Genomic DNA, 13,676 nt, shown 5'->3' on the forward strand with positions numbered 1-13,676 from the left:
GGATATATCCTTAGTATGATTCGATAAACGCATTCTTCAGAAAAAAAGTGTAAGATAGTCATTTAATTTAACTTTATCTAATTCTTTCATCTTTTTTTTTTACCTTTTTCTGCAGGCTGTTGATTGCGACATATCACTAGATGCAGCCACTGACACCCAGGAATGGTCGTTTACCCTTTATGACTTTGAGGGTCATCAAAAGGTCACCAGAGAGGTATGTAGCCCTCCCATATTGCATCATATGTGAAAGAGGGAAAAGAAAGAGTTAATATGAGGTCTTTTGTGACCCTGTAAAGTTGATCATTCCCACTTTACGAATGTTATCATGAATGTAGAAATCATATATCCACATACTGTAACATGAATGGATCTTTGGTAAGCTGTCAGTGTTCAAGTTCTATGGTGTAGATATTGTATCTTGCTCCATGTATGTAGTTTACCCCTTAATTGTAACCACATGTGGAAATTAATTACCTCACTGTCAGTGTTTTAACCTAACGAATCTAACGATGCCTTTCATTTAGTATGGGTAACTGAATTGTGTTGATAAATGTAGCACACTGAACTGCATTATTAGTGGTGCTATGGATATGTGATAATTGTTCTTGTGTATGTTAATTCTTGATTGACATAATATTTGTGTTGTTGTGACACAAATCCACAATGCATCAAAACTGTGCTATAAATGAGCCTTTGTCTCCAAGCAAGTAGGTATACCCATGGAGCTGTTACCGAATAGCTCCATGATATGCCAGTTACAATGGGCCTACTGGAAGTACAGTAATAACTAGGCCGTTCAGGGAAGTCAACAATATTTGATGATAAACGGTATCTACAATTAACCTGCCTGGCAGCCCATAGAGCTTCACCTGACAAGCTTCCCTAATTTAATTTATCTGGACTCCCAAGTAACTCCCCTGACTGCCCTAGTTTAGTACATCTCTCTTTACAATATCAGAAATCCATGTACAACAGTAGCAGTTTTAACTGTGAGACCAGATTATCAGGTCTTATCGGTGTTATTCCAAATCCGTCAATAGTTTTCTTTAATGCTAAGTAGCTTTTAGGTCTGTGATGCTAGAAGATACATTGAAGATCTTTTTAATCAAAAGAGACATTGATTTATAATTGACAAACACATTCAGGTGGACAGTATTTATTGTCTGAGATGTTCTTTTGGCTCTTCGGTGAATAATGCTATGTTTAATATCACTGTAGAGAGATAGTAATGTTGTTAGCAACGTATCACATTAACCTTGTACAAGTTAACCCAGCTGTTACACCCTGCTGCTGTATATAGTAATTGCTCTTCAGTATGTGGAGGCTGATACCTAACAGCTGTTTATTTGATGATGTATAAATAAACTTATACAGCAGCTGTTTGCAGTCAGTTGTTAGCAGTTTCAAAACTATGTAAACACAGAATATATTTTGAAAAATTAGATTGTAATTGATGACACTAAGACATACTTTTAGATTTGTTTATTCTTCACATTATCAATATTGATTACAAAAAGTAACACCCCCTCTGATACCTGTAATAGATGCATCTATTCAAGTTATATGTGTTTCTGACCTTATTGGAGCATGGAGTTACACCATATGTTACCTGCAGCATATCTTGTCATTGGGAGATGGGTTAACTTGTATCTGGTGTTTGAATTCACACCCCAGTGATGGAGGTGGATGATACAATCTCAACTCCATCTTGGTGGATACCAACAGGTGTGAACGATGAACCACTGCTTAACCGAGCAATGCAGTATATGGGCGTCACAGTTTCATACTTTAAAAAGAGATCATTTCCACTAGTTACCATGTAGCAGTGTACTGTGACAGTTAGCCAAACTGGATAGATCCATCTAGATGTCATGGAGTCCCAATGTAAATTGTAGGGTCAAGATTTGTGGAATAGTTTTTAAACACAGCAACAAGAGGTTGCCCTGATAGGTTTCATGACTTGGATGTACACCTCTGAAGGCCATGATAGACACAACAACATTATTGAGATTGTGCAGCGTTGCTGCTGTAGTACTAAATCAATGCACTCTTTACCATTGTACCAATGCAGTGTACGTCTAACATAATGAGTGCAAGAGGACAATTGTGATTCTGTATCAGTACTACTAATGGTACAGAATGACAGGCCCAGTATGGATTTGACATTGGAAGTAAAGTTAATACTGTCAGTACCTGGCAGATATAAAGGAAGTATGTTTGTGTGTTTTTTGCTGCTTGGAGAATCTGTTACTCTCTGAAGTTCATGGGGGGGGGGGGGGTTGTACAGTGTAAATTAAATGGGAGGGGGAAGGGGGTTCATGCAGTTGGACTACCACCAGGTATAACCTCCCATGGAATCCATAGACCTCACTTCCCTGGCCTTGGTAGAGCTCTGTATTCCACATTATTCAATGTTATAGTTGAAACTTGTGCATTATCCAGCAGAGTTACATGCTAGTCCTAACATGCCTATCAAATTAATTGAACATTTCAAAGATGAAGCTATCTCCCCCACCATCCAGAACCCTGTAAAGTCAACCCATAGATTTTATTTAGCCTGTGCACAGGAAAATCTGACATGGATATTCTGCCTTTCTATTTTCAGGACCTCACCAGTCTGTTAAAGACGATCTCAGAAGCCCTCGCTAAGACCGTAACACTCCCTGCGAGCGGAAGGAGGAAGCTGAAACTCAGTCTCTCCGTCGTGTCCGATCAAGATTCGGAGACCTCTTCGAAACAGAAGTTTGCCTTCTCCAATAACCAATCCAAAGAGGTGCAGGCAGGTGTCAGTTCTCAAGTGAAGTCCAAAAGAAAGCATCACCACCGACACAGAGTAGGAGAAGAGGAGGTGGAGGAGGATGTCGGAGAGGTTGCCCACAAGACATTCCCGCATCACGGTAAAAAGAAACGAGAGAGGAAACAGAGGCGCCACCAGAGGTCGCACTCGTACGGGTTTGCGGACGACGTCGGCTGGCGGGAGGAGAAGGGTTACAACAGACGGAGGAGTAGAAACAGGTACAAAGAACTGAGTGTAGTCGTGACGATGAACTCAATAATTGAAATATCTGTCCAAGCTGTCTGCTAATAAAGAACTGGCAAAACGGTGTGGTCATTAACAGGATTTCTTTTTCTAGCTTAAGGCTATGTAATAGTGATGTCATCTGTGAAGCATTTGTTACGAATGCAGGATTCTGCCTCCGGGACGCAACGTTTTGTCCAGAGACACAAAATCTTCAAATTGCATGCGTTGGGGCGAACGCAAACTTTTTCTTGGAGAAACAAACCCCAAGTACACACTCACAACTAGGTCAATGAAAAACATAACAAAACGCATTTTTGAATGAACATCATTCATTCTTTCTTTCTTTCTTAAAATTGACAAAAATCAAAATTTCTCCCAATCCTTCAGATCATTGAAATAGTTTGAAAATAAATATATCATAACAATCAACTGCAAGGTACAGGGTTAACAACACTCCATTACGGAGATTTTCATGCTAAACATAGACATCAGTGTTGTCTTCATGTTTACAATGTATCTTCAGACCAAAGCAAGTTTACTTCGTTCTAATGATTTGCTGGTGACAAACAATGTGGAACCTGTTTTGAAAGGAAAACATATTCCACACTGTTGGTGAAACCCCATCTCAATATTTTGTACCTAACTTGAGGTATACTTGATTGTCTTAACCCTGAACTACTCCAGCAAGTTGGATCCGTCTTCTGGGCAAATGCTTTTCAAAGCTCTACTTGAGCTTTTATAATCTTATTGTTGATTTATCCTTGAAACCCGATACCATTCAAATGTTTGCATATCATTTCATGTTCCCTGTACTTAAAATTTTCATTAAAATGAAGTAAAAATCTTTTCCTCTGTGGATAAATGCTTGACAAATTACGAAGAAACACAAGAACATCTTCAGTTGAATTGCCCTGATTATAACATCAACCATTAGATGTTGCCAGATGCATAAATTACAAAACATCACACACCTTGTCAAATTTGTATCTTTGCAATACAAAATGTTATGAGGATTTGGTTTAGCCTAAAGAAACATGCAATTGCAGCAATTTTGCTAGAAAATCAAATTCAGCCACCAGAAAATCATTTTAAATAATACAGAAGGAATTAATGTGGGGAATCACCAGGAAGGTGACAATGTGTATAGAAAAATTCAAGTTGATTTCGTTGCATCAAATCCAATCAGAAAGTTTTGCTGTTAAGTACCGTGTGTTACATGTATGCAATGGGAAAAGTCATGTCTGTTATTTGTCTCTTCAGGAGAAACAATTCCAGCTCCACTGTGAGTGAAGCTCATGTTCAGAATGGGGCCAACGAATGCAAGGAAGAAGTAACGCTGCAACAACAGAAGTCGAATTTTCATCCTCGAGAAAACCCCGAGCGTAGGACGTATTATAGAGAATTAGCGGGTATCGAGAACACTTCAAATAGCTTCACCGAATCGGACAATTTAGAGAGACTCTCTCGGACTCTACCAGACAGTAAACGTCAAGGGAGGGTAAAGTCCTGCTCGCATCGCCGTAGCAAGTCATGTGACAGGGACTCTGGCAATTCAAATCAGGAAGCGGCGACGACACAACGTAACAAACCGGTCAGTAACGGAGAGAACCTAGCGGGTATTTTAGTGCCAAAGTCGGAGGATACCTCGAGTAAACCAAAGAAATGTCAAACAGTTTTAGCTCCTGGAGCCAGTCCTTACACGGGACACTTTGGTATGCAGAACTTAGTGATACCGTTAAGTGCTTGCACCTCTCCAGTAGAAGGCAAAAGAGGTAAGCACAAGACCAAGAGACATGCTGTCAAACCATTTACATACATGGAGCATGAAATAATGGGGAACATTGACGGCGTGCTTCAGGTGCCCATGCCAACGAGACACCACCATCGACACGAGCACCATCATCATCACCATCACCATCATCACTACCACTGAGCCTGATCAATGCTGTACTATTCAAACAAACAACAGGGTATTATTAGTAGTATATCATACAGTCAGTGTACTCTAGCTATTTATTATTACTATTATTATTTTAATTATTATTTGGATATCCAGAAGTCATCGCATTAGCATACTTGGTGTGGTGTATCTTGTGTGAGCAAGTTGTAGAACATCATCGCTGTGGAGTATTGTCAGGCTTGTAATTCGTCCTTAAAAGAAAGTTGGAACTTTAAGTTGAATGTTTTTGTAATGAGGATAAAAATTCCAATGCATTTACTTTAGAACACATTTTTTGATCTACCTAAAGCAGAAGAAGAGGTATGGTGAAAAGAAGACATTTATCTGAGGGCAGTCCACACTTGATACTTCCTTTCTCTAGGAATATTTGCTGTCATTTTAAGTACTATTAGTGTGATTAATTTTTGAATAAGGTCATTGTGGTACATCTACCTGGTATGCTAAAAGACTTGAGGGCTTAAGTTTGGTAAAACATGAGTTTACTCTGTTGCAACATATTCATATACGAATTTAAATAAATATATAACATGGTTAATAATTAATGTGTTGGGTTTGATTGGCTGAATTGTGTTAAGAGTTACACTCGATTGGGGGATCCACAATCATGTTTTTGAATAATTCAAAATTTGAGAAAGAAGTATGCATGTTGTGATAGATATGATGAGCTAGAATTTTAATTAGTCAAATTACTTGATGGGACATGTTAAATGTTTTGATAAAATACCATGCGTATTAGGGTAAAGCTTAAGAAAATATTTAAATCATTATATACTGTAGGAAGACTGTCCTACAGCTTATGAATCTCTTACTAGCAGATGGTGGTATACTGGTTAAAGAATGTCCTATTGATACGTATGATTAAATTCCTCCAAAATCTCTGCAAACAGGTAGCTTGGAAAAGGGGCAGGGCTTGGGGGGGAGGGGTCGGGTCTGGACGCTGGTAGTTTTGTCTGTCTCTCTCTCTTTGTCTTAGATAAAGCTTCTTCATCTTTAAATTAAATGTGATGATTCCCTCGTCATGATAAGTATTGTAGCAATGCTATCCAGCTTTATAGCTCATTCGGTGCCATGGAATTCTCATAAAAAGTATGTTCGGGTACTCCAGAAGGTATGTGGACATGTTTCTTGTCAAGTGGAGACAACATTTGCACATTGACTATTTATAGTAAGAAGATACAGTAACCTGCCTGAAGGCATCTTTAACTTGACAAGGCAGTGGTGTAAACAACTCCTTGGCTGAATTATAGTTGTCATTGAAACTTAACCAAACTTGATGCAAGCCATCCAACTTTGTATTCAAGAAAAGATTTAATGGAAATCATAACAATATAATTTATTTTTACTTTCTTTTCTTTTTTTTTATTTTTTATTTTTTCCATGTATATGTTTTAGATTCATTTCTTTGGAAGCTTTTATTTTACATAGTATAATTTATGCAAAGATATTCCATTTTTTTTTTCTCCTTCAAAGTGGAAGAAAATTCTTCCTGTTTGTAGTGCTCTTAAAGTTTTGATGTGGAAATTGGAGCAAAGTGTTGAACTATAGATTCAAGATTTCAAAGCCAGGGGGAATGAATGATAGCAGATATTATGTTACAAGTAATAAAGGTCATCTCAGTTGTAGTTTTTCATTACTTTGAATTATTGGACAGGACTGACTTTACAGAACTGACTTTATATGGCATGTGTATTGAACTGCTAAATGAAGAGCACATGTGTGTGTAGGAGGATATTTCAGTAAGTAGATGTAGATATAGTTGGCACCAGCTCATTGTCGGGAGTCAGTTGAAAGGAAGAATTTAAAGTGCAAATTTCGTTTAGTAGTTTTGAACACTCTAAATTTTTCCCTCATAAATGTTATGATTCTCATGTATTAAAAAACCTGCTACACATGTTCGTACTTGCGTAGCAATTTGCCCGTTTGTATAGCATTCTGCTGTGCGACACTGATAAATTATTCTTGGGGTAATTTAGAACCAGGATTTATTGACAAATTGATATTCATTTGCTATCAGATTTTCTTGTCAGGAAATGTTAAACAATCACTCTTAAAGTGGAGGTTCTTGTCACTATTTGGGTGATTGTTTAACCAGGGTTGGGAGATAATAAATGAGTTTAAAGTGTATGTTGTAACCTTTCCTCTGCCCTTGTGATCATTAGAGGTCTTTTGGTTTCAACTGTAAAGATATATGTCATTGTTCTGGTTAGGTTAAGTGTAACAAGGGCAGGTTACATTTTAATTGTTTTGATGTTATCTCATGTTGTTGTCAATGCAGTAGGTACGATCACCCTGCAGTTTGCACTGTACACACTAAGATACCTTGACATGGATACAGTTGACTGGTGTCAAAGTGCACATTTACGATAATGAACAATAAGTTGGAAAAGTTTCTGTTAATTCTGATGTTACTATTCATGTTACACTGCTTTCATATAGCAGTAATTAAATCCCATAGATGACATTTGTTACCAAAATCTGTTTGTGAAATTGCTAGAGCCACTTCTTTTCACACTGATAACTTGAAGAACCATCCTAACTTGTATCACAACTTAAATAACATTTGGATAACACAGCATTACCTCCAATTTGAAAAAAAGATGGCCCAATATTTTGTGGTGTAGAAACTCTGTTGGTGGTATTGATGAGTTTGTTGTTAGTCTAACCCTTGATATCACTTAACCTGTAGTGCAGTTTGACACATGAAAGGTCTCATTCCAGACAGAAGTGCATTGATATGTCCTGTAAATTGAAACGAGAGCTTTGTGTTCAATCTATGTTGATGGATGAGGCTGCACCTGTACCAGGAGCCTGCTGTTAGGATATTATAATCCATTGATGTATGATAGCGTTTGCAGTGGGAATGCAAGCAGCTTCCAGGTTCCTACACGACAAATACCACACACTTCCTGAGACATTCGGGTGACATATTAAAAGCCATTTTTAAGTATGATTTTTAATTAAGGAGACAGTCTCCTGCTGGGTATTGTCTTAATTAGCAAGTTGCATTTTACAAGTTATTTTTGTGGGTTTTGGTCTGAGTGTATCCTAAAGTGCTATGTATTTATCTTACCACTGGTTGGTGTTGGTTCAGTACGTGGGAGAGTGTCACAACGTAAGTGCTTGGTTTTAGCAGAGACCGAACTGTGCTTCTTCTCAAGGCTTGGAAAGTCATCTCACTCATAAGTATTGTACTTTCAAAACAGTTTAACTTGAATTTGAAAAGTCTGTTTCTTTGTAACCACTTGGGGAAGCAGTATACTTGCAATGTAGTAGAACTCTTTTAAGACCCGTTGAGCAGTGAAGAGCTCCTCGGTTAGATTTGTTGAGAGATTTGAGGAATTATTGCTTGATAAGTATCAGGAATGCTTCATGTCAACTGTAATTATGGCATTAAGTCATACCTGTTTGTTATTAGAGAGAAGCATTGTAGCCTTAGTTACTATATAGAGCATAGTATGTGTTAAACACACTGCCACAGTATTAACTGTGTTTTAGCCATTCTCTGGAACAAAATTTAGTTGAATTATTGCAAGCACACCAAGTAATCCTAACCTCCAAACCACTCCAAAAGACATTGTGTCACCAAAATGACAACCCTCTTCCTGTAAAGATAAAGAGCTACATATGCTTATGATATGTTTTACTAAATACCATATTTTCTTCCAACCACTATGTTTCCCCATCTGAAATACATCTTAAAGTGTCAAAATATGGTTATTCTGGTGCTACACTTGGTTTCAAATGATATTGATATGAAGGATAAGTTTAGGTAAAAGCATTATTTTGGTATCATATAGACTATTATAAGTAGCTTATATTACCAGTGTATCAATGCCACTTTCTTGTTTTGAAGATATAAACCCTATAAACATTGGAACATCATCAGCCAAGGTTCTTGTCTAGCACTAAGAGAATCACTCTGCTGGTTGCAACCAACACACAAGTCAAGGGAAGACAAGGTACTTGTGTACAGATGGGTAGTATCATCACAGTTGAATATCACCATACATCAGAGCCCAAGCAGTGTACATGCTCGGGCACAATATAAATTTCTCTCCTAAGACACTGAAGTTTGAGAAGTTTATCATGCATGTACTATGCCTCCATTTCTTTGTTTCAATTTTCTAAGAGAAGATTTTTCTCAGCATTATTTCTGTCATTTTATAAGTGAGAACAGTTTTTCCTTGTTAGCTAGTGGAAAAATATATGTCTGATGTAAATAAGAGCTTCTTGTGGCTAAGATGTTCATACATCATGAAGCTTACAATGGAATAAATTATGACAACTTTTCATACTTTGTCTTCCTTGTGAATTCTTGCATTTATCTCAGTTACAAATATCAGGTAACTCTGGTTGCTTAATTTTCCATTGATTTATGAATTTAAACAAACAATTGGCTTCTCCCAGAGTTAAGACTAGTGGTTATATTTAGCCTATCATTGTTAGCAGGTGCTACAGGGTCTATTTTCTTTTGTGGTACAGTAATATGACTAAACGAGCATGCAGGGAGCATTGCTATGCAGACAAGCAATTGCATGGTATGAGATAATTGCAAATGACTGCAATGAAAATGTGTAGGCAACAAAACAGCTTTGCTGGCATCCAGTTGAATAATAAGACAGATCAGCGGCGTAGGAAGGTACTTTTGAGTGGGGGGGCTGAAGACTGATGGCTGGCCTGGGGGACGGGTCTAAGGGGACGGGGTGTCCCCCTCCCCTTTGGAATTTTTTGCATTTCCAGGTGGCCTCAGATGCAATTTGGTGCAATATAGCACACTTCAACACCCACTCCATTTTGTTAACTTAATTTTGTATTTTCACCTGGCCTTAGATGCAATTTGGTGCTCCAAATGAGATTTTTTTTCTCATTTGGAAATGAAAAAGGGGTTTTCTGACTTGCGGAGCGGGGGGGCGGAATGATACTTCCGCCCCTCCACATTTTTCTCTGGGGGGGCTGGCGCCCCCCCCAGCCCCCCCGGTTCCTACGCCCTTGAGACAGATACAAATAATTTATCTCCAAAAAGATCAATTTGATGAAGCATCAAGTTCAGAGTACATTGGCAGATAAGCAAATATTCCAATCGATTATTGCAGATTATTAAACAACAACAGACATCACTTGATAACATCAAATACTACATACTATTTGATCCATTTCCATTTAGAAATGAAGGGTTAGCTGGTACCCAACATTCAAACAGCCTTTTCTAGAGATAGGGACAAAATGTTGAGACGAAGGATTCAATTTAGCCTCAGACTTACGGTAGCTTTAATGTGCCATCGTAATAAGAATATTTGACGCTAATAGGTTGACATCTTTCAGAAAGTTGTTGAAATGACCAGATGCAATAAATCTTCATTGCAACATTTTTCGGAAATTGTCATATTGTACATTTGGGGGGAAAGAAGTCAACAATTTAACATTTTGCATAAAATTGTTGAGATGAAGGAATGAAATAAGTCATTTTAACAATTTTCAGAACATTGTTGAAATGCACACTTGGAAGTTTCTATCTAAACATTTTCCGGAAAAAGGAGAACTTTGTTGAGGTCTCTTTTAAGTAGCCATGATGAAAGGAACATACTTCGAATTGGATATTACATGGTCAATTCCATGGTGACTCGCGTGACATTTTTACTAAAATTCCTCTCTATTTGATATCATTAAACAAATAAAGAAGTTACCTGGGAGAAAAGCATTCATGTAGTCAGTGAAGTACGCCTTAATGCTTACAACAGTAGACAAAAAATATTTATGCCTCAAGTATTGGGGGTGAAATTGGCGAAAAACTGAACGTGACTCGCGTGACAGTTACTATTAGCAAAAATCAGAATGCACACACAAATGTTTGATTTCTTATGTCTTATTAAAATTTTTCCAATCACTTTTTATAATCATACCGAAGTTGAAAAACACCTCTACCTCAATTGCTATGCAACTTTGAAAAAATGTTGTAACTCATGAAAATAACGATGAAGATGTATTGTGACTCGCGTGACAAGAAAACGTGACTCGCGAGAAGTTCACTTTTCGAATAGTTCTAGACCAAATGCAGTAGTGAATCGAAGGTATAGATCTTGCCTAGTGAAATAAAACATTCATTGGTCTAGAAAGTGTCCAAAAGGTACTTCCCTTGGGAATGTCCAGATGATAATAATGTCCCCGAGTTACTTTCATGACTGCAGACAGTAGGTAATATACTGTACGGGTAGTACAGTTGTTCAGGCAATATATCTTGTCAATTAATATTTATAACAATATTTAGTCTGTTGAAGTCACTCATTTGAAAGTTATAGAAGAAACAGATCTATCACAATGTGATTCAAAAATTACCATTCTTATTTGTCATATTTGAATAAACCAAAAGTGTAATATTGAGAAGATGCATGCGCTCATAGGATTTTGGGAATGATTGAGCAGTGAAAACCTTAAGGTTGTCAAGTCATAGCACATGGCATTGCCAGATACAAATATAGATTATGTTTTTGTATATTACTAAAAAATCAATGACATGTGCTAACTTTCCAAATGTGGTGATAAAATAGGCATTATATTGCGAATATATATTCATGATTTTAAATTCTGATATTTCAAATGAAATTATTATAATTAGTTGCATTATGTGTGCACATATCATTCAATTTGCCTAATTAAAGGGGAATTCATATATGATATCTTTAAACAGTGATTCATTCTTCAAACTATAACATCCCGGTAATTTTCACACAGTAAATAGGTAGAAACACTATTTTGATTTAACGTGACTCGCGTGACGTGACTCGCGTGACATTCGTATAGGATGATTTTCTGCAAAATTTGAATATCTTCTGAAAAGGAAAATTCAGTAATCCTTTTGGTATCTATGTGAAGACTTGATATTCATTATTTGGAGTAAAACTTTTGTGCAGGCAAAGAGAAAAAAACAAAAACAGTCAATTTTGTAACTCACGTGACAGTAAATCAAGGGTGTTTACTGTTTTCAATTTACCACTGTTGTCTAATGCCTTGATGTCGAAATAAAATTGAAGCTATTTAGTGAGCACTATGCTATAGCAAATATAATTAGTCCAACAGACAGTAAATAGGTAGAAAAACAATCTTGAATTGACGTGACTCGCGTGACGTGACTCGCGTGACATTCGTATAGGGTGATTTTCTGCAAAATTTGAATATCTTCTGAAAAGGAAAATTCAGTAATCCTTTTGGTATCTATGTGAAGACTTGATATTCATTATTTAAAGTAAATGTCTTGTGCAGGCAAGGAGAAAAAAAACAAAAACAGTAAATTTTGTGACTCGCGTGACAGTAAATTGAGGGTGTTTTCAATTCACCACTATTGTCTAATGCCTTGATGTCAAAAAAAAATTGAAGCTATTAAGTGAGCACTATGCTATAGCAAATATAATTAGTCCATAAAACTGATGATACCTATGATTACTATGTACAAATCTGCACAAAATAAAATTTCACTGTATTTTTCATAATTTAGTTACTACGGGAACCATTTGTTATTACCGACCCCATAATCAAGCAAATAATGTTTTTGGGGGTGAAAAAATTATTTTTAGTAACTACAAGTATTCTATTTATTGGAAACTTATACAATTTTAATGTACAATGATTTTAAATTTTTTGGTATGATGTTGACCTTATCATGGAATTGACCACATAGTTAAAATGAAAACACGCATCAGAGCGTACTCATGTATAAAGCTCGAGTTTTATATGACTGCGGGCGGCTTTGGAGAATTCTCTAGTAGGGGATGATCATGTAAAGGACGTGCTCATAAGTAATTAACATCATTGTCGCGTACACGGGGTTTCAATGGTGGGAAGGGGTGGGGGAATTCAAAAATTCCCCCAATTGATTACGATAGGGGGCTAAAATCATGCCGAAGGTCTCGATACTAATGAAGGATTTTATAACAGGAGGGGCTACACTGAAGTCATTGAAGCTGTATCTATATGCAGAGGATCTTGGGATCTCCGGGTCAGGAGAAATGGTAAACGTCAATTGGTGGGTTCTGAGGCATATATATAGTATATATTTAGGTCTATATCAGTGGCTCTAAACGCAAGGTTGTGCTTATAAATAATAATAATAATAATACATTAAAAAATTCACCCGACTAATTTAGGTAGGGACGTGAATCTTTATGGGAGGGCTAGATACGAATGAAGTATTTTATAAAGGAGGGGACTGCCGTGGGGTCATCGAAGCCATGTATGGAGGTCATGTATGGAGATTTGAAGGTCGTCCCCGAAAAAAAAATAGAAGTCAAATGGTGCATTCTGGGGCATTTATAGGCTATCATTTAGGTCTCTTAAGTATCACTTTGTGTGAGGTTGGAAAGAGGTAGGGGTAAGAGGAGGGTATACCCGTAATACTAATAATGGTCAAATTCTTCCCGGCTTAACACAAAAACCGCCCGAAAGACCCCCCCCCCCCCACCTCCGGGCAATATAAGTAATAGTGGTTCCCAGGTAAAATATGCATTCATATTTACAAAACCAGCCCTACTTGGTTGGGGAATTTAATGAGTAACGTACTTACCTTCTAACATGAAACAACAAACAAATTAAGAAAATGTATATATGTCTACTGATCATGGTATTTGAAACTTCTTGAAAATAAATGTAAGTTTGTTAGTTGCAAAAAATTGCATCATTCCGCTTCTAAGCACCGTCTATTAT

The 13,676-nt window shown here is 37.1% G+C and overlaps 1 protein-coding gene across 4 annotated transcripts in view; it reads left to right on the top strand.

Moving 5' to 3' along the window:
• The window catches only part of LOC139962712 (uncharacterized), a 52,873-nt gene extending 43,599 nt beyond the window's left edge, over window positions 1-9,274 (top strand). For all 4 annotated transcript variants that reach the window (XM_071962947.1, XM_071962952.1, XM_071962961.1 and 1 more), the window contains 3 exons: window positions 116-214; window positions 2,606-3,015; window positions 4,283-9,274. In XM_071962947.1, the coding sequence (XP_071819048.1) occupies window positions 116-214; window positions 2,606-3,015; window positions 4,283-4,955 (1,182 nt within the window). In that variant the 3' untranslated portion in view covers window positions 4,956-9,274. The remainder of the gene's footprint in view (window positions 1-115; window positions 215-2,605; window positions 3,016-4,282) is intronic.
• Window positions 9,275-13,676: the final 4,402 nt, after the last annotated feature.

This window comes from Apostichopus japonicus, chromosome 3 (genome assembly GCF_037975245.1).
Source record: "Apostichopus japonicus isolate 1M-3 chromosome 3, ASM3797524v1, whole genome shotgun sequence".
Classification (NCBI taxonomy): domain Eukaryota; kingdom Metazoa; phylum Echinodermata; class Holothuroidea; order Aspidochirotida; family Stichopodidae; genus Apostichopus; species Apostichopus japonicus.